This window comes from Anarrhichthys ocellatus, unplaced genomic scaffold, assembly GCF_004355925.1.
Source record: "Anarrhichthys ocellatus isolate YVR2014 unplaced genomic scaffold, GSC_Weel_1.0 scaffold18, whole genome shotgun sequence".
In the NCBI taxonomy this organism is placed as follows: domain Eukaryota; kingdom Metazoa; phylum Chordata; class Actinopteri; order Perciformes; family Anarhichadidae; genus Anarrhichthys; species Anarrhichthys ocellatus.
This window is the reverse complement of record NW_022280048.1, coordinates 3,630,609-3,656,266: the sequence shown is the minus strand read 5'-3', so window position 1 is coordinate 3,656,266 and position 25,658 is coordinate 3,630,609. Positions and strand designations below refer to the sequence as shown.

The following is a 25,658-nucleotide window of genomic DNA, read 5'->3' as shown; positions in this document are numbered from 1 at the left end:
ACACACACACACACACACACACACACACACACACACACACACACACAAGGATACAAGGATACAAGATATGAAAATAATATGAAAAGGGCTTTTGGAATAGTGTTGGTGTCCGGTGGACACTCAAAATAAAGAAAAGTCAAGGAGGAAGCAGACTCCAAACCTTCCAGTGAGGCACAGGTATTGATTTTGGCTTTCACATCAGCACCCAATACCTTATGGTCAAATCAAAAATGGAGATGGATCTCTCCAGCAAAGAAAAGAATGTCCAGCAAAGTACCATCAAAGGGTCAGTTCACTACCATCACACATTATGTACATGGATAGAGATACCACGAGGGAAAATGAGAGGATATATTCTGTTTTGTCTGATTTAGGTGAACAGACCCTTTAACGCCTCCTCACAAGCTATGCGTAAGATACACCAATTAGCCGAGTAGCAATTGTGATGACACATACATAATTAGCCACTGGTAAACATGGAACAAGTAACAGATTTATAATCAATACCCTCAGACCATTGCTTTTCACACGTTTCCATTATTTTGCACACGACAGTATCACCACTAACAGGGGCTTCTACTGAACCCGATTAAATACAAACACTAACAATGGCATGGCAGCACATTTCATCTATGGAACAACTGGTCTGAGGTACTGACTCCACTGAAGGAAGGACTGGGATGTTATGGCATCAGACGAGTAAAATCAATTTAAACACCGTCAATTCATTCGATAGAAATCTAAACTGGAAGATTGCACGTGTCACTATTTTGGTGAACTGTGACGTCATCTCAGATTGTAATTATCCACCATCAAAATACATCTTTTGGATATACTATACATACTTATACGTATGAAAATAGATTGAATGGATTTTAAAATTTCTGCGAAAACACTAAATTTCAAAGAGGGGGAAGAAGAAGAAGAAAAAGGTTAAAACGGCAACACATTTACAATCTCAAATTTCTCACATATTTACAAAAAAAACGAAGACTTTTTGTATAAAAAGTATACATCTAGGAGTTGGCCCCCGTGGCACACCTGATAGCGATTATCCTTCTCGCCTCAGGGCAAAAAAAACACAGTTTCTACGAGACAAGAATCAGCTGTGGTAGGATGCTGCTTTCCTCAGAGGAGCTCGTCTTTTGACTGGAATGTTCACTTTGTACATCGCTGTCCGGCGTCTCCTGGGGGAGACTTTTGCCGGAGGACCGGCCGAGCCGACGGGGGGGACCCCTCGGTGCAGCGGGTGTGTGCGGAGAACGGCGAGACCTTTTAAAGGGAGGAGCAGGAGCAGCGCAGTCCATTTGGGTTGCGGACTCCTGCTTTTCGAAATCATTCGCTGAACCGTCTGAGGGGGGCAGAGCGGCCCTCACGGAGTCGGCGTCGGGTAGCAGCTGTGCGGCGGCACCGGAAGCTGCTTTGTACAGACCAAGTGCCTGCCACAGAGCCGTGGAACTGTCTTTGACTGGGGAGGGAGCATCTGCAGCGTCGCTCCGCTGAAATAAAACAAATAACTTGTTATATTACAATACACATCTATTTATTTATTCAAGTTAAATCATATTTTTGTCAAGAAATAAAACCACAACTTGCTATTCATCATTTGAAATGGATAAAACACACAGATGGAAGCCGGTACAAATGGACAGAGACTACAACAATTGTTTGACACACAATACTGGATTAAGATGTGTTCTAACGGCTCTGCGTTAGGTTGTATGTGTGCTGCATGACCCAGAGATAATGTGGATCACAGAGCATTCTCAGCGCTCCTCTGTCTATAGGAGCCATTTACTTATATAAAAAAAATACAAAAGGTCTTTTTAAAAGTATTAACGGCAAAATAAGAAAGATGAAATGGTCATCTTATCCTCCCAAAGAAAAGACTCCTCTGTAAGAGTTATGGACAAATCTAATCTTCAGATATTTTCTGTTATGAAAACTGGATGAGGAGTCAGAATTAGTTTTGATTATTCCATTTGTTCATCTAATACCCTAATAATGTATTTTATAATGTTACCGTTTTCTCACTTGGTAAATGAAGACTGAACACAAGAAACAGCTGTGATTTCCTGAAGACTGTAAGAAGTGTTGGGACTGTGAAGAAAACAGTTTAATGTCACTGTCTCCCTCTACTGGATGAAGTGGGAAGTAGGTTTAAGGTGACACTGGTGAAGGTAACCATCTGTGACTAATAGTCATTTAATGTGCCGGAATTAATTATCTCACTTTCCCTTCCAAAGACTGGACAGCACATTTAAATAAATAAGTGATCTACAGCCCTCTTATAGCAGCACAACATCCATACCACAGTAATCAATACTCCCGAGCAGAGAGGACCAACCAGCTGTAAGGGAAGTTTGTCACGTTGATATCCAAAAAAAAGATGTTTTTTTTGCCACCAGGTTCAACAATAGAGCATATGAATCATTTGGCTGGTCACATTGCTGACACTTTGACACATTTTTTTTTTTTTTTTTTAATAACTGAGCAGTCACCTCACTACCACTCCAGGCACGGCCATCCCTCATGTTCTTCTCCATATATCTCATCTTCTCCAAAAAACATGTCATCCTCATGCTCCTCCTGTTGGCCCCGAAAACAAAGAGTGATTTGTTGAAACCAGCGGTCCACTGATAGAAGACTGTTGGTGTGACCTGAAGTCATCCGCCATTGGTGACTTCAAACATTCAGATTTCCACTAGTGGTGACAGTATTTAAACAAAATGGACTGGGATATATAAAAAGGACAATACAGCGAATAGCAAACAACAAAAACACACACACACACACACACACACACACACACAAATATTCTGTATATTGTTCCACTGTCAGAGAGGTTCTGAGGTCTCTACATTTGGAAAACATATAACCTACAATATGTCCTTTCGCCTTATGATTTAAATGATTCATCCTAATTAAAAATTACAAAAAAGGAGGATGCAGCAAAGCCATGGCACTGACCTTTGGGACCACACACGTGTTATAAGTAGTTCCTGGGAAGGGAACATGGTCCATTCCTGTAGACATGTCGACAACAATCTCGTCTCGATGCATCGGGACAGGGGGCCCGCCGCGCTCCTGCAGGGCCAGGACGATCACTGTCGTGTTGTCTGCGCGGAGCATGCGCTCTTTCCAAAACAGTAGGGCTGTGCATCCCAGCCGGCGGGCGCAAGACATCCCCTTTGGTCCCTGGAAGCAAAAAAAGAAACGGCAGACGGAAAAGAGATAAAATGATTTAATAAAATCCTAAAGCTTCCAGGCTCCGACAGCTGTGAAGATAATTACTGCTACTGCTAAGATAAGATAAGAAAATGACTCGTTTTTTACAGTTGCGTACCACCATTTTGTCGTGGCTGGAACACATATTGACGGCATTCTTGGGTGGCATCATGTTCCACAGTCCGTCACTGCCGAGGATGATGTAGCGATGCCGTTTGGGGTCCAGGGTCATCACGGTGGTATCGGGCTCTGGAGAAACCACAAACTCTCCGCTGTAGAAGTCGTAGCTCCACAGATCGCCTTTGAAAAGATGACGAAATGTCAGCACTTTTAAAGGAATAACACAAAAATAAAAATACTTCCAACGAATATATACGGTATCATTTTATGGACACTAAACCCGAACGAGCGGGGGTGTCACCCTTACCGAGGGATCGGGCCACAGCCAGGAAGGGGATCTGGTCGATGACCGTGCTCCTCCTCACCGGGCCGTTATGGGTCAGCCTGGGCCTCTTCCACACAACACGGTTCACCCCGGACTTTTTCATTACACTGCAGTTAAAAGAGCAAAGCTTTCAAGCTCGACAGGGAACGCAGCAATGTGTCAAGGAACAAGGTCAAGAAGATATGTGCCCTCAGTGGGATGTAATTTGTCTGAGGTCCAGTTCACCAACTCACCTGCCACCCAGGCGTTCAATCCTTTCTCTTTCTTTGGGAAGTTCAGGTTTATGGTCTTGTGTTATTTCGAGTGCCTGGAGCGTGATGTCAGAGTCGTTCTCCTGCACTCCGACCACTACCGCCGAATCCCCCACATGGGCGACGTACATGTGGACCCCGCGGATCACAATCACGCTGGCTGTGGTGCCGGATGTACTGGGCAGGCCGGTGATGGTCTTTGGCCACTCCGCTGTAAGGGGAGAAAAATTAGGGTTTTTTTACAAGAGATGTGGTTTCTTAGATACAAGACATGAGTAACATTTTAACAAAAGTTTCACTGGCAACAAGTAGTGAAGAGGATACATCGGAGCCAAGTAGAATGAAAGGTGGAAATACTGGACCGTCTGATTTCCAGACTACATAAGAGGATTATGAATATAAGGAATAAGACAGTTAAGAAGCCTTTCCATCTGGCTTGGGAAGCCGTTGACATTGTCTCATCGGGTCAGGAAGCCTAGTCTTTAAAACAGTCTTTAACTGACAGCTGGAAGCGAGTCTGGGCCGAACGGACACTTTCACAGCAGCTACACAGCTTTAAGGGCAATCATAGGAAATTATACTGAAGCATACTGCATCAGCAACAGTCCAATACAGGTGAAACAACTGTTTTTCCACATTTATACTCAAGGAGAACGTTGATTTGATGAAAAACACAAAGTGTAAACTCTATCCCGGTCACACAGCACTACTGATGAAGATAACAGTCTGCTCGCCACGGATCAGAGAGCTGTTGCATAAAACATGACGACCATGTAAGCCAGGCTTACTCGAGTCTCAAATCTGGCTTATTTTGGGAAATTCAGTTTCATAAGGCAGGATTAAATAGGTTTGACCCATGTTGCCAGAGAAAAATAGCCCCCCTGCTGTTGAGGCTCGTTTTTAGACTTGGCTTCAGCTCAGGCTTAACCAGCTTTACATTCTACTAACCAGAATGAAACACACAAGCATTTTATCCAAAATCCCACCCCGGCAGTCCCTCATCACTGCACGCAGTTCCTCCATACTCGTGTTTACCGGATATCTGCAACATGCTGCCAAAGGTCCTCTTTGGTTCCGTCCATTCCCACTTTAATATGCAATCATTCAGAGCAGAGGTTTAACATGTGCCGCTCTGTGGCCGCGAACGTAAAGGTTTGCTGTGCTTCTACCCGTTCTCCATAGTGAACTTATGTGACCTAAGCTTCACGTCTGATGTCTGTGTTTTTCTGTTGGCACTCACGAGGACTTTTGCTTTTTTACAATGCTTTTGGGAGCCTCCTTTATAGACCCCATTTTTGAAATCAGTGCCACTTTTCTACAAACCCTTTCTGCAGAAATATGCGATATTATCCACAGTATTTCATATTAGAGGAAAACACATTGCGCCTCTATTAGATTGAGAGATTGATGAACAAAATACACATGCTCACCACCTTCATTTAAAAAAAATAAATAAATACATGGATTGGAACCTGATATAACCCCAAATTGAAAGAAAGTGTTTGTATAATGCACAGACTCAGACCACACAACTAAATTAAGTTATTTAGGTTAATTTTAAGACGTCTTTCTTGTCCGCTGTGATGAAGGGATTCACCACAGCTGCATTGAAGGGTCCGGGTCAACCCTGCACGCCGTGTTGTTAATTAGTAATGGGATGGGCATCATCACACCAGCTGAGAAGGATGCCTCACGTGACACGGTGTGCCGTCTCAAGCGTTGCTGCTCGAGCTGTGACGGCACGAACCGTGAGCAAATAGGCGGCGATAAAATAGGCCCGTGAAGGTAAAAACAAAAAAAACACACAAGTATGCTCCACTCTGATCGACTTACGCAGCTCTTTCCACATCGCGTGGTGACAGGCGATGAAACCTTTCCTGAGAGCAGCGCACACTTCGCTGTGATCCTTCGACCAAAACCCGCGCTGCTTTTTTAATAAATTCCACAGATTGTCTCTCGCGAAGTGTGCCGCTTCTCGACCCCCGTGGCCGTCGAAAACGGCGAAAAACGCCACAGACTTCCGAGTGTCGACTGCATGCTCTGCGACTTTTTCCTCCGGTGCCGGTGTGTCGCTGCCCTCCTCCGATAGACTCTCGACCCACATCGCAGAGGCTGGGCCAGACTCGGCAGTAACGTCGTGGTCGCGTGCCTCTTTTCCAGGCTGTTTTGTAGGTTCACTGCCGGCTTTCCCCTGTCCTCCATGTCCCTGCGACTTTGGATAATCTTCCACTGGCGACGGCGTCGGCTCGTACTCGATTCTTATCTCGACCACATCCTCCATGTATTTCCTCCCCCCTTGCTCGGAAAATGCACTCATACGAAATATTATCCCCTCGTCCATGACTGTGAACGCTGAATGGCAATGCTTTAAGCAATGTAATGGCACATGGAGTTGCTAACTGTAGCGGGCAAGCTAGATTTTTGAACCGATTTTGCCGCGATTGTATGGCCGAAGGCTTCCTTCCTTTTTGTTTATCTTCTCCGAGACGTCCCGCTGTACGTAATGACGTCATGTTATTTCCACCTATCAACGTTGCAGCTACGCATGGCACGCCGGACTATTGTGCTGCCTTTGCGGGCACTGCAAGAAATTGGAAATTTCATGTAGAAATCACATTACAAGCTACAGACCACGCAAAACTGCAAATAGGCTTCAATATGGCCCTTTTCATGACTCTGTTTGTTGTTGTAGAATCGCAGTTATTTCGCATGAGTATGGCAACACAAGAGAACTTTCAAAAATAGACTCATGCAGAAATGAGGAGACCCCAACGTTGCAACATTTGAGCAGAATTCACTCCAGTATGACAAAAGTGAAGCCAAAGTAAGCAAACATTCAAACATGTTTGTTGTGACCATTGACTGCATTGTTGTGACAGCTGAGTCTATCATCCACTAATGTATCCATATTCTCAGAAGCAATAGTGCATCCTTGCGTGTCGCTCATATTGGGAAGTTGGCCATTAAGTTGACATAATCGTGACTGTAAATTAAGCCAATTCAAAACTAAGCTAACTATAAACCTATCTACTCACAGCCACTGCAACGTTAATGATAACGTTCAATTAATTCTCGACAGGTAACAAGCAAACAAGTGTTTCTTTCTTTAGAAAAACCCCATGACCTTCTTATTTATTTTAAAACATGAGGTAAAATTAATTGCAAGGTCTCAATTAGGTAAAAACAGGGTTTAAAATAATGGAAATAAATATTCAAATGCTGTGTAATTTTAATGGTGAACATACAGTTAGACACATAAAAGACTTGCACCCCGATATGCAGTTGAAGACTTCGGACTGTGACCTGCTAGCCACATGACTAAAACTTGGAGTTATCTTTAATGACCCTCAGACTTAAACTTGTCTCATCTTAATTCCTAAAACTGAATTGTTGGTCAAGACAAGGCTAAGGGCCTCTTTCGAGAAGGACATTTTGACAATGTTTGCAGGAAAATCATAGCTGCATTATTTTCAAGGTCCTGCTATTGTGAATGCAGGCTCATCACACACTGTCACACTGCCATGGCTTACTGGGCCACCGGAATGGAATGAAACCATTAACGTTATTAGAAACAATTGCTCTATTTCTGCCAAGTCAAGCTGTGAAAAAGGCCTTTCCTGCTCCTCCACCAGTGTTAGGGACAGCAATCTACACCCCAGCTGTTGTGGAGGTGTGATTGTTTGTCATCCTTGTTCTTAATATATAGTTTGCTGTCATGGCAGAGAAGTGGAAAAATAGATCCTGACTCTGATTTACAAAAATACAGGAATTATAATGTAAGAAAGAACAGACTCTCACAATATTGCTATTTCTTTATATTTTATTCATGCAGGGGGACCTTACGGTTTATGATCTCTTTTTCATTTTTTTCACTAAAAAGGTTGTTCACCAAACGAAGATTTTGATGCAATCAAAATAATCGTTTCTTGACAAAATGATTCCATTATATTTTAGTGCCATTCTAAGGGTTTTAAGCATGTTTTTAGGATATGCAACTGTGCATCGCAATTATTTTGGCCAGGGTCGTTGTAACATGAAATTGTCATATCGTCCATGCCAACACCCCATTGTCAAGTTGCTTCTTGTCCAGCATTGCTGTCAGCTGTAATGACCAGAATAAATATGCTTACCCTCACCCCTCACTGCCTGCCATTATGAATCCACATTTAAGGTATTCAGGGTCATATTTCCTCACCACACACTTCGGAGCTTTTACTGAGGCAGGGTTGTCTCCAACATCACTTTTGGATTTTAAAAAACTGACCATTTTGTGGCACTGCATTCGAAGGAACGTTAGCAACCTAACAGTGGCTGAACACATTTGTCTACCTGATGATGTATTGTGATATACAAACGTACTGTAAATAGTCAACGAAATGATGCTTTCTCTGAATTATTTAGTGTTTCACTTATGTGCGTTCTTGAGCACATTTACAGTTAAAATAAGAAGCTTTGTAAATTCACAAAAAAAAGCAGGTTGTGTAAATGTAATGTTTAGTGTCTTAAGAAAAGGACATGGATCATGTCACAGTGTTTAAAAAACGCTCTATAATTTATCTATTTATTACTGCACAGTGTGTTTGCATGAGCTCTTTATCAGACACAGTAGTGCTGCAGTAATGCCCGGTCCAGGCAGTGTCAATCCAGCCAAATAACCTTAATTCTCCACATTTACCCCCATTCGTCACAGAAATTTGACAAATGGTTTAAAACAGGAATTTTCACAAAAGGCACGAGGACAGCACACACACATATTATCACGAGACACGAGTACAACTCTAAGGGATCTCTCATTTTGATGTATGGTATTCATATAGAATCCACTTACACATTAATTATTCTACAACACACATTTATTCATGACTTGACAATCTAATCCCACCTATGGTTTACAACACAACGTTGTGTAAGTTTACATATGTACTGCTAATGTGTGTTTGATTATTCATTTGTGCTTGAAGTCACGAGTGTCACAGTTTATTCAGTGCAGATGCATACAGTGTGTGTACATTACAGACATGCCATCTTTGGACTTTAAAGACGTGGTTGTTTGGATTGCACTGAAATATTGCTCTTCATTACACAAACACAGGTGCTGAAGTTCACAGACATTTATTTAAATCCTTGATTTACTTTGTGATGAACTCCACAGAGAAATGATTGACGTTGACAAGAAATTGTCTTAGAAGATGAAATGCAAGCATGGTAATTCAATCTCTTTTCAAATAAGGACACATTCCTGTAATCATTATTTCTCAGTGCGAACTAAAAGGATGAAACCTATATATGCATTCCCCTCAAGACCTACTCTGCTTTGATGGTGGATTTCTCTTCTTCTTTCAGGGAAAATCTTTACATCTCGCTCTTGTGTGAGAGAGGCAGAGAGAGGGTGAGATAAAGGGGAGAAAAAGGAATTTCCCACATTATACTTTCAGTGTCTCCATCACCTATACTCAAAGCTCTGACCTTGACTTTAAACCTGAAAAGCCCATCTTTTAATATCCACCATCTTCTACATTTTCTCTCTTTCTTTCCTTCTGTCTTTTTTCTTTCCTTCCTTCCTTCCTTCATTCTCTTTACCGTTTATGTCCATTAATAGTCTAGCCCTCTGAGAGGACCTGTCTGCACGCAGGCCACTATTGCAGACGAAGTGATTTCCATGTAAATGGTGTCAGAATGTCATTTTGAAGTGAAGCTGCTGAGAAAATGAATTCCCGAAGACGAGCGAGATTATCAAGGGGCAATGACACCCGAGTTGCATTCTCGCACATTCATTCCATGCAGCTCTTGTATAATGGTCAATCCACAGCTTTGTTTGGCTCCCAGACTGTGTAGATGCTGAAGTGTCAGTCAGCCCAACCAAAGAGGAGAAAAGGATAGCGACCCAAATATTACCATATGAATGTATGGTAATATAACCATTTTTTGATATGAGCAAATCACAGTTAAATTATGTGTGTGTGTGTGTGTGTGTGTGTGTGTGTGTGAGTGAGTACTCCTAATGAAGGCATTTGTTTCCCCATCACCACACAGTAAGTGTAATGATAAATTGGTGAGGTACATGGTAAAATGATTATATCTGGACCTCAGGCGACTTCAGGGCTGGCCATTAGTTTGTGACAGGTTCAGCATACAGATAAAGAAACATATTAAGACCAAGACCAATAATGTAACGGATCAGAGAGAGACGAGGACCAAGGGTCAACAGGTTTCAACTCAAATCTTTCTTTTTCTAACAGAGAGAAGACGCACCAGGAAAATGCTCTTTGCCAAATCTTTCACAGAGGTCAGTACACACATCCTAAGTTACTTGATTGTGAGAATTGAAATAGATTAGACATTCTATTTCTCAACATCAAAACATTTCAACAGATATAAATATTCTCCATATTTACCCTGAGACTTTTACCTCTTATCTGTATACTGTTAGTAATATGTGGAGGTGATCTCTGCATATGTCTACTCATTAGCCTTTCATAAATCATTCTATTTATGTTCTTTGAAGGTCGTGGCTGATAAAAGAACAACGATTTAAGGGTTGATTTTGTAAATGAATGAATGCAACGAGGTATATCTCAACAAAAGTTGTTGGAAAAAAACCTTTTGTAATGCTCTGTAATTACAGTTGTGGGATAATTGAAATATAAATCTTATGTTGTGATTGTTGATGTTTTCTGTGAAAACTCACAAACACCAGTAATGAGGTTTTTTTTCTCTCGCCATGTAATAGCTTTAAATTAATAATTTGATGGGGAATTGGAAAACATAATCACTGAATAACATTGATAACATAGTTAAGTCTGCATCGAGAGCTTGATGTGAATACGGCTATCATTCATGGGAAATTGTGTTATTGCAGTAATCATAACAATTATAGCGCGGACGTGGCTGAGAACATTCATTTTAAAGGCGCCAAAGAGCAAAGATTGGATGTTGTAAAATAAAAAAAGAGATAATGCTGCTTCTAAATTGCTTCATCAACATAATGTTTCTGCGTTTAAACACTGAAGAGACAGCGTGGTAATTCTCATTTGCTTCACAACAAAGTATTCAAGCGATATCCTACATTCTCCAGATACAAAACATATTTATTTTGTTACGATTGGCTGTCACATACCTCAGGTTCAAACCGCGAGTGACTTGGTTATTCTGACCACCTGAGCAACATTGTCACTAGAGGTCACCACGTTTTGCTCTTGAGATGAATATCTTTCCAATGTCGCACTCACAAGTCTCCTCCTGCCAGCGTGATAGATGACCATGATATTGACTTGAGGTTAATTCAAAACCGCACCGCTGAGTTAGATGAAGGATCTGGATAAGAGTGCTGCAGATAAGAGTGCAGTTGAAAAGAAAATTGTTTTGGGTCACATGCTCTGATGCTCCTCTATTGCAGCATCAGACTCTATATGTTCAACCATAGTTTTTTTTAATTTTATTTAGAAGAATTGCATGTAAGAAGACCCAAAAGCCAAAGAGCTAAAAGTTTACCTTTGTGGATTTATAAATGCTGTTAACCTCACTCATGTGTGTTTGAGTCTCTATTATACTGTGCAGGTCTTAGGCTTCCATTAGATGGAATTGAATAAATAGCTGCAGAGCAATGTTGCGGATCAATTCTCCTTTTGTTACACACATCATTACACGGAAGAAGATGCATTCATCCGTCATTGTGGACATTGTTTCCAATACAATAACATAAAAAAATCAATTATTGTAAACAACTGTTACTTGTAAGTGAGCACAGGCAATCTGGGCATGAAAAATACACAGAGGGGTGTATAGTGGGAGAGAAAAGGGCAGAGCTGCACAGACATGCAAGTCAGGTGGACTGAAAAAATCGAACATTTCTTTTGGTGTGAACGTGTTTTTGTCGTTTCTATCTCCATGTTGAATTGGGTGTTGTCCTGCCTTGTGGCTTATGCATGCTAAGCTTCCAGCACCCCCAGTGTTTATACCCGAACGGGAATGAGCAGGTAGCAGAAATAAGAGGGCGAAAACTATTTCAATTTCACTCAGTGAAAGAGACTGAGGCAGGCGGGTTTTTGCTGCAGGTGAACATAGACCCAGTGGGATGCCTTTCTGCAGATTGTGAACCACGATGCAGAGACGTGTCCCCCGTGTTACAGCAACACGCACACTGTGATTCTCTGCAGCTGCAGGTAGCTTGAGCTGTTATTTGGAAAACCTTCGAAAATGTACAGTCGTATACATATGTGTACACTGGACTACAAATTGTGACAAACCATGAGTAATATAACAGTTCATTTTATAATAATACTAGTTTTATAATGGATAATGCTGTATGTGTTGCCATATTTAAGACAGACACTATTCAAATACATTCAGAATTTACTGAACACTCTGGTTTAGCAGTACACGTATTGACAGCATTCAGAAGAGTCTTCAACTTGCCACACATATTATTTTGTCCACAAGGTCCTCAATGACTTAAAAAGGAGTGAGAATTGGAAAATGATGAAAAAAAAGACATTTTCTTGTTTCTCAGTCTGAGAAAAATAAAATCTAAATGCTAATTTTGTTGTTGAAATTCACCATTTTAAAACGTACTTGAGTGTGTGAGGTACCAGGCTTAATCTGTAAGAGTAAATTGTCTGAGTGCAGCCTTAGGACCCTGAGGATATTGGACCTAGGTTGCTGCAGAGGTAGCTTTGTGATTTGTATGCATCCCATCTGATAGCGTCTCCTGGATCACAGATGGATTATTTAGGCTTTTCCTTCAGCATAGGCTCCCTCTTTTGATTTTCTCTCCCCCTTTTTTTTTTTTTTACAGGTCCGCATTGTATCTTCCTTTTTCCTTTTTGTCTCTGCTTTCATTGTTGGGTACTTGGATGCCTCAAAAACACACTGGCAGAGATTTGGCTTCACCAGAGAAAATGGAACAATAATGCTGGAGGAATAACCTGGAGGGGTAAGTTGTAAAGTTGTACTCATTCATATTAGTGAGGCTTGGTTAGTATTCTTGATAATTTCACTATTGTGTGTGTGCATGTTTTTGGCAAAGGGGGGCTTCAGAGGGAATTGAATCCATTCCCTGCCCATTGATTCACACAGGAGCAGATGCTGTCCACGTGCTGTGGTGCTGAAAGTTACTGGCAGTGAATGCTATTTGAAATCTAATGATTGCATGTTGCCAAACAAGTAATGGTTGCTGAGTTTACCCTCTAATTCTTAGACATGTATCCTTGAACATATACTGTAAAATGAAGAGTTAAAAAAGTTAAAAGTCAAGTTTATATCATAAAATGATCATAAAATTACTTTTATTGTACTTTGTATTAAAGGTTATGGCTTTTAATAAAAGCTCCTGTTGCTAAGTAATCATGTAGTGGTACGGAATGTGCTGCAATGCATTTACTGAATTGCATATCCAATGAATGTACCAGTCGTGTACGTTAAAAATAGGTAAAATACCTTATAGTTTGCATTCCTACAAAATCAAAAGTCTTCATCTTTCTCTCTCTCTCCAAGATCCTGGTGCTGGAAATCCTTCAGTGGTTTTGAAAACACTAAAGGGATTAAGCTATGTACAAGTAACTGTTGCTTGAATCACATTCAAGCAAATGCAACTCGTATCTTAAAGGATCACTTAATCTGGTGGATTTAGTTTATTTGGCTGTACTATCAACTCAAAGAACGTTGCCCTTTACTGACTTTCCCGGCCTAATTAAGGGAGGGTATGGAGTTTCTCTTCCCAGCAAACAGTGGGGAGGTATGAGGACCCTTCTATAGTATTGGGCATTGACTGAAAAATCACTTGCCAAGTTGAGTGGACTCAGCGGATTCATTCCCCAATGAATCCCTTAATCTGTAAATGCCTTCAAGTGGGCCTGAGGTGTTTATCAAGGATGGATGAAACAATGGTTATAGCTGCACCAGGCAACTTGCTGTGCGGTCATTTGGGTGGTCATCAGTAGTTCTTCCTTTCCACTTAACACCTAAATTCGTAATCAGATGTTTATACCACACCAAACACAGTGTATTTTCCTCATTATTTTGCAAATGCAGCTAATGGCTCTTGATGCTGACATATGGGGTCATTCATCCTCTGGGGCCAAAGGTCACTGTCCCTTGTGGCTAGTCCATGGCATCATCTGTTACTCCTCACAACAGTTTTTCTCCTCCATAATGCCGACTCAGCCGACTATGACTTGTTACCATGAGCCCTGACAGGGACCCGGACATTGCTTCTCATACTTTTAATATCCTTTGTCTTGCTCCGATAGCTCCCGTAATGCATTATAGTGGCAGTGATGAAAGCCTTGTATCCGTCTCCCCATCCATTTCCCCCAAAAGACACAGCCACATGTCAGCGATAACTGCCAGGTGTTGATAAGAACTCTTCAGTCTTACATGAGGAGACAGTAAGCCTTGTACAATGTGAAAAGTGCGTGATGTATGGCTTTCCTTGATTGACAGTAATATAAGCAGGTGATTTGTGTGCCACTTCTTCCACACTCTGTGGTCTTGATTTAGACTCCAGTTATTGTGCAGGGAAAATAAAAGTCAGTGACTCATACTTCCTGGTTGTGCCCCCGCTTTCACTCAGACCCCCCTGTGGTGTTGTGCGACAGAGCTGCTGATTAACCATCACATCTCAGTCTGCAGATGTACACATGCTTCAATACGTTTGGCCCTATATTAAAAAGCCAACACGATATTTAATCTACAAAAGGTGCATTAGTTTTATATTCAAGCAAATGCTACAGGTGCAGTGAAATATGTCTGCTTTTCCTTGCAATGTGCATCGAAAGTAAATATGTCTGTTGTAATTGAGTATCTCTCCTGCACCTTTTGACATGGCATACATGGTGTAACATATTGCAGTTCACATGCCTGTCTCTTTGAGCACAGGGGATTGTATTTAGGAGGGAGAAAGGATGGGGAGGGGGATGCTGGAGGCTGATTCTTTTTTACGCTCCACTGCTCTCTACAGTGTGTGATCTGTCTGCTGTGGTATAAGGGGAGCTCCCGGTTCGGTCTTATTGACAATATGTTAGATGGTGAGCTGTGATTATTCCCCAGTAGACACAAGAAGGAAGGGGAAATCAGCAGTCCCATCTCCTTCGATCTGCAGACTCTCCCCATTAGCTCAGAGCAGATGACTCCAACAGATATTGTATTGTCGTTCCTTATTATGGGTGACTTTTCCTGTGTTGAGTGCCGGTGCATGCACGTGTGCATGTTTCTAGTTATGAGGAGAGCATCTACTGTGTATGACACAGTATGATGCACTCACAGGGTGCGTGCATGTTAATTCGGATATACTAATGGTAATGATACCAACACAAAGTGCTCTACTGGCTGAACGTATACATGTATACAACAATGCATTATAGATTATGTACTATATCATGACTACACATACTTCTAATCTTTACATAGTGCACCCCTGACTTGAATTTAGTAGTTTTCATTAGTCTTTTCAGTTTTTTTCAGATGTGAAAGTAAATACCGCAGTTTTCAGCATATTTACACATAAACTTAGATGCTTTTCCTGTTTCACTCATATCTCCCACTGGCATATTTTTAAATTACATCTTGGATTTTTTTTCCCTTCTACACCCACTTTCTGCCACTCTCCTTTCTGTTTTCTCCCATGTTAGATACAACTAAACAATGCAATGTTGTTATTACCACCCACATTTAATATTCAGCACTCTAGAAAATGCAATCTTCCTTGCTCATTATGTTAGTGATGTATCCTAGATCTTTCCCGAGATGATGTGCAGCAGATGTCAATAATGTTGAACGTTATTCATATTGAAAATTACATTACAATGTCATATTATTGTTTCTGGCTTTCATATCTTTTGAAACCTCAGCATCTTTACTATACTGGCCTAACACTTTCAAATCTCAGTGGAGGTAATTTGACTAATCAAGTTTTTATTGCCGTGTAATGCATACAAATATGCCAAGCTCGCGTAGACTTTCAACAATTTGTCATAAACCCGATCCAGAATGTAGAGCAGAGATAAAAGTAAAGAATTCACACACCTTGTATAATTACATTTCAGACCGTCATATTTTCAAAATCCATAACAGTGTATTACAATGTAATGATAAACTGTATATATTCAGATTGGTCTATCAAGACTTCTATTCCAAGGTTCTAAAATAAAGTCAGCCAGGTTGAAGCTGTAGAACATCAGTCCATTAAAGATTGATATCATGAAACAAACCCCAAATATTAAACATGTAAAGTTACTCCTTTCACGTTTCATATACAGAAAATGTAGTTGCTAACAACACATCATACAGTTGGTAGATAAATCTCAATCACAAGCTTTTGGCATATTTACAATGTTGGCTGTTGGTTTGCATTTCTCAGAACAATTAAAGTGGGCATAGTGTCGGTGGCCAGAGGGTGCCAAGACATCCCAGGAATCTGGCTGTCCATCAGACAGCTAGGATGAGTTGCAAGGCTGTTTGTGCCACAGATGGCTGATCAGTACAAGTGACTTCCTATTTCTCCCACTTGGCGCCGTCACTGTATTCCATCACCATTCCCACTTGAGAGCAAGAGTGTTTGTTTCCTTGTTGTGTGTGTTTGTTTAGGGGGGGGTTAAGGTCGGGAGGTGCAGCAGGTAAATGCGAGAATGTTTGTCTGCTGTTTGACTTGGATTATGTATGAGCTCATGGAATCTTGATGGAGCACTTGAATACAAACACAAAGCACACACAGAGAGCGTGCTTGAGATGTGCTGCAGATGCTCACCCGTGTGTTGAATACGACAAGAAAAGCAAAAGTGAAGCCATAGTGATCTGCATTCCCTGGGTATGTGTGGATGGATCAGACTGAAACAGACTCAGAGTTTGACTGCGTGCAGGGTGGGTTTCAGAGGAAAGTCCATCTGGCTTCCTCTCTTCTTTTATAGTGGAATTTCACACGGGAACATTGTTTTGCATGGTGCTCGCCAGCAGGGTAGATGGTAAACGAGGGGTTTGTGTGATTTCACTTAGCGAGAGGAATTGTATAAAAACCATTATGGGACTTTATTTGGCTAATGATAGTGTAAAAGTTATTTGCATACATATACTCAATGTTGAATGACACAAAGATTAGCTACATGTTCTGTAAAACAGCAAACCCTTTACGAAAAGGGCTTAAGGGGTTTTAACTCAAATTTTTCCATTCAAATTAATAAAAGCATAAGGCCAAAATAAAAGCTAAGAATGATGCTATCTGACTAATGTTGGGTCACAGTGTATACTGATCATTTTCTTCCTCCAGCATGTCTCAAGTTCAGCTCACATGTTTGTGCTGTCCCCAATAAATGTCGTTCTCTGGGTTCTAGGTTTATCGGGACCTTCTTAAAGGCATACCGGGCCATTGGGGACCATGCAGGCTGTACAATCACCCACCCTCTTCCTTCTCATCAGCCTTCTCTGTGTCAGCCAGCTGCAGCCGAGCCATGCCTTGGACATTTCATCAGGTGAGAATCTCTTCACTGACCAGACATACACATCTGGAGTACTTATTCTTTCACTTTTTTTTGTCTTTCTTCATGCGTTGTTGTATTCATTTATTGTTCTTTTAAGATGAGATTGTGTTTAGATGACTTTGAAACATGTGGTTTAATCATACTTTATGAAATGATTGCATTAACTCAAAAAGCCTAGTTTGGTGTCCAATTACAAGAGTAGTTTGCAGACAGCAGACTATTACTAAAGAGGCTGTAAGGGACAGTTTTTCCATTGAGTGGAAAAGATCATTCTTAAACAGAATGTCTCTCCCTCTCTGGTATTATGACAGCCATTCTGAATACCTGAACAAAAGATATAGTCTAAAGACCTGCTTTGCAAGGTACCACTCATATACCATCTTTGGGTTTGTGTGAATGAGAGAAGAATGAAAACATATATTCACCAATACTATTTTAATAGCAGAATGTCAGCACCTCGTAGGTGCAGTTATACTGTCCTCTTGTGGCTGAAAACAGACACAGAACTCAGGATATGTATTAATAATGTATGTGTGAAATATCCATAAAACAGAGCTTCCCCAACTTGATTTTCCCTTTAGTTGAGCTCAAAGTAGTTTATTTCCCCCCTTTACCTTCAGTTATTCTAGATCAAATTGATTTCAGTGTTACATAAATGTGTATGTTGATGAGACAAACAGGGTTAATAAAGGTCAGGTGTAATATCCATGGGTGATATTTTGAGGGGATTATTGTCTCACTTTATAAGATGATTAAAAACATAGTCATGTTTGGTTTTAAGTCAAATTATTGACTTCAATATAAACAGGGCCACAGTCAAAGCTGTTATGTACATTACACTGGACACATTGATATGCAGTACAGTTCTACGTGGCTTTTACATTTTTAGTCCGTGAGGGTTCAGGGCGGTCCCTCTGTCAAATCGTCGAGTGTTTGAGGGTTCTCTCGCAGACATTTTGAGCCCTTTATGAACCCTTTCCGTAAGTCAGCATTAGATGCTTACTTTGCCCAAGGGAATTACCCACAATTCATTGCAATGTGATATTAAACGCGGGGTAACCAGTGGAAGCATGGAGACGTAAAAGAAAAGGTAAACAAAGAGGACGGCACAGGTGTGTTCAGCCTGTCTTATTAAATTTACACAGAAGCATTTAGGGTTAAAGATGGAACATAAAACCACATGAAATCAGAGAATATTTATTTATTTATTCATCAAATATTTCTTTTTGTCATTGAAGCTGATTTGACAAAAAAAGTAGATTATCTGAAGTTACCTCTCATCTTGTGAGGAAAGAGCCTGGAAGACGTTCAAATCAGGGAGTGAAACGTATCTACAACAGTTTAAGCCCTCACAGTCTCTCACACTCAACCATTTACCAGATGATGTCAGTAAGTCCTCGAGGGTCCAGGGTTTATGGCCTTAGGGGGGACATTGGGATTGGGCCATTGGCTTTAAATCCAGTGCTGTGATGAAGTGGTGGCACCCTCTAGTGGTATAATTCTAGACTATTTCCATGACTAGCCAGGCACCCAGCCAGTGTATAAAGCATCAATGGAAATGTTATTGTTGCTGCACGTAAGCGTTTGACCATTATGCATAAATCACATCTTTCAGATTGTGTTCATCGAGGATATGACAATCGGACTACTTTAAACTGTACAAAAGGTTTATTGGTTGCTTAGCTGAATTCCCATTGCCTGTGTTGCATTGCATTTAGTGCTTAGACAGAAGAGATCATAATCTCTCTGCTACTAAGACGTGAATGTGTTCATAAATACTTCACCACAGTGTTGGCGCTCAATGTGCCTCCAAAGAAAAATGTAGCAAGGGAAATTATAGACTTCAAATCATACGGAGAAAAAGAAGGCAACTTACGTAAATAGTTATGTTATTGTGATTTCTGCCATTTTGCACCAATTTTCAGCATCAGTAGGAATGCTGTATTACATCCATATAAAATGAAATAAAAGTATATGCTTGCAGTTTTTTTTATACTAAATAAAAACTGGATTTTTTGTTCTGTTGTGGTTTAACTAAAGGCAAGTAATAAATAGAAAAATAATAACTTGAGCCTAATAGTAAGGTTACCATACAAGAAGATCTGCCCATTTCCACAGTATTTATCCATCAGTAAGATTTATTAACTTAGTTTCCTGTTCATGGTTAAACTCCAGGAAATATGATGTTAATGTTGCACATGGATGAGAACATTTTCTTTTTAATTGTATTACCTACTGTTGTTGTCCCCATCCGAACAGATACAGAGAAACACGGAGGGAACCGTGAGGTCATCTCCCAAACACCTGCATCCGAACCAGCATCTGAACAAGACAACAGCCTTGGATACAAAGGTACAGTCCAAGTGCTAAATGTGATTTGTGCAATTGTGGTCGATAAAGAACAATAACCACACTTCTCTTAAACAAACCAAAGGAGGGTTTTGATGAGTTGATGAAGTTTGTCTCTTACTGTTCTTCTAATTTTGTCATCATTCAAACTTACAGATCGGGTTTTATCCAATTATTTCTGCTCTACTTCAAAGCGGCCTAGTTTTGAATTGGTCTGATCTTGTAAAACCGTTTTAAAGAAGTCTCTGAAATAAGCCAGCAGTCAGTAAAGTGGTGCTCCAGATTGTGCGGATTCTGAATTTGTCCTTTAAAAAAAATACAATGTTGAACCCAATTCCCAGGAAGAGGACAATGTTTTCCTTTTGCTGACAAAGACTCTAATACCACTTAATGCCAGTTCAGCAGCTGCAGACCTTAAGTGCTGTGTCCAAAGCCAATAAAGTTCAATCCCCTCTCCCTTTGCTTTGACATTGTATGGTTTAGGCTCTGACTTTGGGTTGTACTGATATAGAACAAAGCTAAACGTTTAGCACTTCTCTCCTTATATCCTCTTCGGTTTTGGAGGATGACAAAATACGACTTTGTGCTCAGCCTTTCTGACGCCTGGAGTCAAAAAAGAAGAAGCAATTGAGATGCTAAAATAATGATGTTTTTTTTTACTTTTATCTTTAATGGGCAGCATAAAAAAAGTGTTTTTCTTTTATGGAACCTAAATTGTAGCTATTACTGGCTTCCATCTGACGTAGTGGAGCTAATGGCTGAAAGAGGGATTCTTTATCATTCTGTTTCTTCTCTCATGATAAGAAGCCTATTTTTCTTTCAAACCTAAAATCGTTGTGGCCCAGCAGGAGAAAGAAAAAGATGACAGTGCGATTGTGAGAAGTTGAAGGGATGTCCAAGTCACTGATAAGACCATCGGGTTAGCTGCCAGTTTGCCAATTTGCAGAGAGATCAAGAAGAGCAGAGGAATGGCTATTGCATCATCTTTTCATACTGTGTGATGGTGAACGCCAAGGCTGTCTCTTATTTTCTTCAACACTTTGTATGATCTGGAGCAATTATAGTTGATGTGCAGTGAGAGGTGCTGACAAATGTGCAAAGATATAAACAAGTGGAGGGAAATGAGAAAGTCAAAGAGCTGTCACAGATAATATAAAAAACAGGGAGAGTAGAGAATCAGCATGGCTAATAATATCTAGGGAAACATAATGTTGCATAAATCACAGGTAATGGCAGCGATATGTGTTACATACAAAAATATCCACATTGCTCCTGTAATTAAAATCTCCATTTCCTGTCTATGCATGTCTTTTTTGCTTGGACAAAGCAGTCAACAGTGATTAATAGAAGACTAGCTGAGGCCAGGTTTGTTGGTCTGTAGAGGTTCCAAATTATTTATTCCTTCATAAATATTTTTTAAATTTGGCTTTGCTGCTTTTTGGAGATATTTTCCGCCCTGGCTCAGAACCAACTGGAGAGCTACTTTGGAGTGAAATAAATAAATAAAAATAGGTCTCAGTACTTGGCACTGTCTCCTTGAAATCCTTGCCATTTTTATGTGCTTTGTTGCCATGAAGACGCGCATGTCTTTGTGTCCATTTTTCGCCATCTGCTCTTGGAAAATTGGTGGTGGAGATGCTTTGGATTGTGACCAATTGTGAAATGAACGATAGAACTCACAAACCCTGCATTTAGCGCTGCACCTGTTGTTATGTTGAGGCCACACACGCACAAAGCAAGAGCCCCAACGTTGAACCTCTGCCCTCACGTCATTTACGCTTTAGCTTTCAGCTATTTTATATCTGTCAATGTTATAAAATGAGACTTATAAAGACATAACATGACCAAGACCACATTGTCCTCTACAATACTACTATTATGGTGCTAGCAGTCGTTCAGTCTCTGCCCACCGAGCTGCCAGAGAGTCATACATTGGGGATCATATTTACTTGGAGGAAATAGAAAAAATGTGAACAGAGACCCAGAATAGCAATGTGCAACAATTGAATAGGACACGGGACAAATAAGACCATGCAACAAAGCAAAGAAAGGAGTGAAAGGTGTTCTTTAATGGAAGAAAAAGATAGAGTGCATGTTTTACATGAAACTGTAATTTCACATGTTCTTCCTGGTTGTTTACCAACCGTGATGTCTCAGCCTGGAATGCAGGCCCCATTCAGCAGAGCCACCAGTGGTCCACAATGGGCAATTAAAGGATTTGAGGAGAGAGGTCGGGGACAGGGAGGGCCGAGTAAGTCAATTTTTGCTCAGTCTAAATGCGACTTAAAATACCAGAGGCATCACTGCTTTTTCTGTAAGTGAGACAGAGTGATTGAAGTTCCTCTGAATACATAATTATCGTCTCTCTTCTTCTGTTACTAAATTTGGTTGGACTTCTGAAGGAATTTTAAAGTAGGTGCTTTTTGTTGTAGAAATGATGCATGCACTTAACTTGGCATATGTTTTGTAGTGTCATGCAGCCTGTTTGCTGACTCCCCCGGGGGGTCTGGAGGTATCAGCGTAGAGTGGGCAGAATTAATACAGACAGAATTTCAACCTTGAATATCAATAGTTTAAAACAAAAAGGTAACCCCCAGCCTGTACTGCAGCCCTGCAGCCAGCAGAGGGAGTGCTGACCTCCTTAGACAACAGAAGACACATTTGAGGTTCACTAAGTCACATCTACACTGTTACTATTAACTTAAGGGTCAGTCACACCATAATTCAAAATGTATTTAATTTAAGTAGAATATCACTCAAGCCGTGTGAGTAGTACTTCACTGTGTTTGGTATCAAGACATTGTTAGGCATCACATTTCTAATGCACTTAAAATGCCATTTCATTTCCCAGTGGCGTGTTGAGAGGTCAGAGGGTGAAAACCTCATCGATTTTTGTCAGTGGAAGAAGAATCACAATGCTGCTGCTGCCGGGTGTGGATGGAGGCACTTTGTACTGGCTCATTAGGAATGCACTGTTCTTTTTTTTTTTATACTGCCTGAGCTGATCCCTTTAGGTTTTAATAAGGACACAGTGAAAGTGCACATCCCTCTGTCTTGATGGGTGGATAACAATACTATAAATCATTCATCAAGGTCAAATTATGCTCACTTTCAACTGTAGTCACACTTTGAAATATTAAGTACACTTTTGGTTGGGGAATTCTGGCGTTCATAAAAGGCTCTTCTTAACATATAATGATGGACACTTAAAACAAAGTGTTTGAATGGTGCAGCCAATTGAATTTAGACTGCTGCCATTCATTTAGCTAGGGCCAGCTTGATTTATGGGACGTGATAATCTTTTATTGGATACGAAAACTTATAACACCCACATTCCGTTGTTTGCAGTCATTTCGATTTTTTTCCTCGCATTTATCAGGCTGCTGTAGCCTGGATCTTTTTTTTTCTTCTTCTTTTTTTCTTTTTACAAGGGACGTGCTCGATGCAAAGTGAAGCCTCGTGTTGTGAATGTGTCCTTATGCGGTTAAATGGTGCCTGACTCGCTGGAATCTCCTCTGCATAACAGAGAAGCCTCTGACTGGTTAGGAAAACCAAACCAGCGCTGAGCGCAGAGACGCACGGCGCCTCATCCAACCAGCGCCGGTCCCACGAAACCGGGCTAAAACTACACGTTTGAACAATTTAAGTGGCCACAAACTGGATGCTTCTACCCTTTTGGATTCTCGCTCTCCATTCAGCCGCGGGAAAGCGTCACCTGAAGTGGAACTATAATAGCGTATCTGATCACAGATGCATTCCGCGAAGTTATCAGCATTTGGAAGTGAGGAGTCCGATCGCGGAGTGGAGGGGGGATCCAAGTGGCGTTGAGTGGATTACTTCTCGAGTACCCTGCAAGGATGCCTCCGCCTGATCTGAACTTTGATTCAAATAGAAATTCAGTTCTGCAGTTCTGAACAGTAGTATCTGTCTCGCGGCGGAGTTCAGGAACTCTCCTCCACCCGGATCCCCATCATCGGCGCTGCAGTATAAGTTGTGATTTAGATGAGACGGACAACAAAGCGCCTTCTAACGGGATTTACACCGTTTTCCAGCTGCTATTGAATGATGCCTACCTGCCTGACGGGGATTTACTGTCTACTGGCATTTCTACAGATTTGTTCAGGTACGAGTTATTGCCAAGATAGCTTCCCTAATGTTTGTGGGATGGGAAGTTTAAAACATAATAGCTAATCCTGCATGCATATACATACTGTATATATATATATATATATATATATATGTATGTGTGTATATATACTGTACATATACTGTATATGTCAAATCTGATCCGTCATGGCACCCTGTGGGTATTTCGGTTACCTTTTCTCTGTAGCCCGCAGTATCTGTATGTGGCCTCTGACCCACGCTGCGTGCTGCCTGCTTGCTGAAAATGACCCATTTATCTATTGAGCTCTGCTGCAGTCCAGAGAAACGCAGCCTTTTACAAGCAGCTCTTATCACACCGGTGGGGATTAATTGCCACAGTAAGTGTCCAAAGAGAGAGAAAAAAAGAGGTTTATGTGAGAGTAGGTTGTTTTATGTATGATTTAAAAAAAAAAAAAAAAAATCAATGGAATTGGCGGAAATGCATGTGAGGAGTCAAAGTAGGACATTGAAGGTTATCATCCTCAGTCCTCAGTGGGTGCAGATATATTACATGAGCTGCAGGTTAACGAGGAACAGAAAGACTTCACTTGGACAGTCAGACCAGTGAGGATGTGTTTCTTTCAATGGATGGAAAACAGGCTCCATGCTCTGACAATGTCACGCATTTCTTTTGTTTTAATATTCTCCCATGCACTGATATTTCAAGTTTACTTCATATCTTTATTTAGCTACTTCATTTTTGAGTGGGCCAACTCCAGCACAGCATGCCATGTATGTTGGGCAAACAGGCATTTTCAAACATCATCTGACACAGAGAGAGGGAAAAAAAAAGAAGCTTTTGATTATACATGTTGTGCTGTGTTTTTGCTGGAGGGTCAAGGTGCATTCTTGGAGAATGAAGCCAAGCATAGCATTGTGATACCACTGATATTGCAGGTGGAGTTGGCACATCAGCAAAGAAAAGTTTTTGTTGGAGTGCTGACAACATACTTAACTGACAACATACTTACTTTCCACAAGGCTTTATTGGCTCAAACACATTTTTCTTTTGCCTCGATAACTGTTCACATTAGCCACCGTGCTCCACTTCCAGTCAAGCAGCAGACCTCACAGTGCTTTATCCATTGAAGGAGAATCACCTTCTCCCCGCCCAAGGCACACTGAGCAAACAAATCAACGCATCTCTTCTTGGAACTACAGGCAAGGGCACATTAGAAATCACAAATACTTTTAGAAATTTCAAGTCCCTCTAATTCCCTACTGGCGCCAGTCTTGTTCACTCTGTAAGACAAAGACAGCTGTCAGTGACATTAACACTGGCCACAGACTGACAAAAGAACAACATATTTTCAGCGTTAGAGCAGAGTGATGGCTTTATTTAGTGCTGGACTTGCTTTCTTTGACAGTGCAGAGGCTGATTCTTCCAACGTTTCAGCTCTTTTGAGAGCTGAAAATCGTCTTGCCCTCCTCAGAATACATGTGGGTTAAACATTCTTGGGTGTGACTCCATTTTTTAAAGTCAACATATTATGAATGTTATTCATGGAACATTTTCCAAACCATAGATAATGCCCCAAATGTTCCCCCTAGCTTCTGTGACCAGAAGCAGAAGCTGCACATGTGGATATAATACTGCCATTTAAAAAAAAGAAGAAGGAAACGTATGAAGGCCTGCCTATTGCCGTCAAGAGCACGAAAATGTGTATGACACCAATTTTCCAGTTTGTTGTCTCTGAATTTCCAAACTGACACACTTGCTTTACCATGCAATCCAGAGCATTTCAAGAGCGCTCAAGGAGATTTGTGATT

The 25,658-nt window shown here is 40.9% G+C and overlaps 2 protein-coding genes across 5 annotated transcripts in view; one reads left to right on the top strand and one right to left on the bottom strand.

Annotated features, from left to right (window-relative positions):
* Positions 1–11: 11 nt before the first annotated feature.
* Positions 12–6,410, bottom strand: LOC116388735 (protein phosphatase 1D-like). Of its 2 annotated transcripts, XM_031856864.1 has the most exons (7): positions 5,758–6,410; positions 3,907–4,135; positions 3,656–3,780; positions 3,347–3,528; positions 2,971–3,198; positions 2,502–2,589; positions 1,415–1,499 (listed from the first exon to the last, which is right to left on the bottom strand). In XM_031856864.1, the coding sequence occupies exons 1-6, from the start codon at positions 6,263–6,265 to the stop codon at positions 2,506–2,508; spliced, it is 1,356 nt and encodes a 451-aa protein (XP_031712724.1). In that variant the 5' UTR covers positions 6,266–6,410; the 3' UTR covers positions 1,415–1,499; positions 2,502–2,505. The 2 variants fall into 2 exon arrangements, with proteins under 2 accessions (XP_031712723.1, XP_031712724.1); XM_031856863.1 differs by lacking the exon at positions 2,502–2,589 and having other exon boundaries at positions 12–1,499.
* Positions 6,411–12,724: 6,314 nt separating this feature from the next.
* LOC116388802 (roundabout homolog 1-like) overlaps positions 12,725–25,658 on the top strand; it is an 81,375-nt gene continuing 68,441 nt past the window's right edge. For 2 of the 3 annotated variants that reach the window (XM_031857003.1, XM_031857002.1), the window contains exons 1-3: positions 12,725–12,856; positions 17,247–17,384; positions 19,653–19,745. In XM_031857003.1, coding sequence (XP_031712863.1) covers positions 17,291–17,384; positions 19,653–19,745 — 187 coding nt within the window. In that variant the 5' untranslated portion in view covers positions 12,725–12,856; positions 17,247–17,290. Of the gene's footprint in view, positions 12,857–17,246; positions 17,385–19,652; positions 19,746–23,115; positions 23,866–25,658 lie in introns of those variants that run through there. The other variant, XM_031857004.1, reaches the window with a different exon arrangement.

What these genes read in the sequence shown, in the direction of transcription:
- LOC116388735 (XM_031856863.1), bottom strand. Translation starts at nt 6,265, where the DNA reads ATGGACGAGGGGATAATATTTCGTATGAGTGCATTTTCCGAGCAAGGG. An exon ending in ATTGAACGCCTGGGTGGCAG is followed by an intron (nt 3,781 to 3,906) that starts GTGAGTTGGTGA and finishes TTTTAACTGCAG; the next exon opens with TGTAATGAAAAAGTCCGGGG. An exon ending in CCAGCCACGACAAAATGGTG is followed by an intron (nt 3,199 to 3,346) that starts GTACGCAACTGT and finishes TTTTGCTTCCAG; the next exon opens with GGACCAAAGGGGATGTCTTG.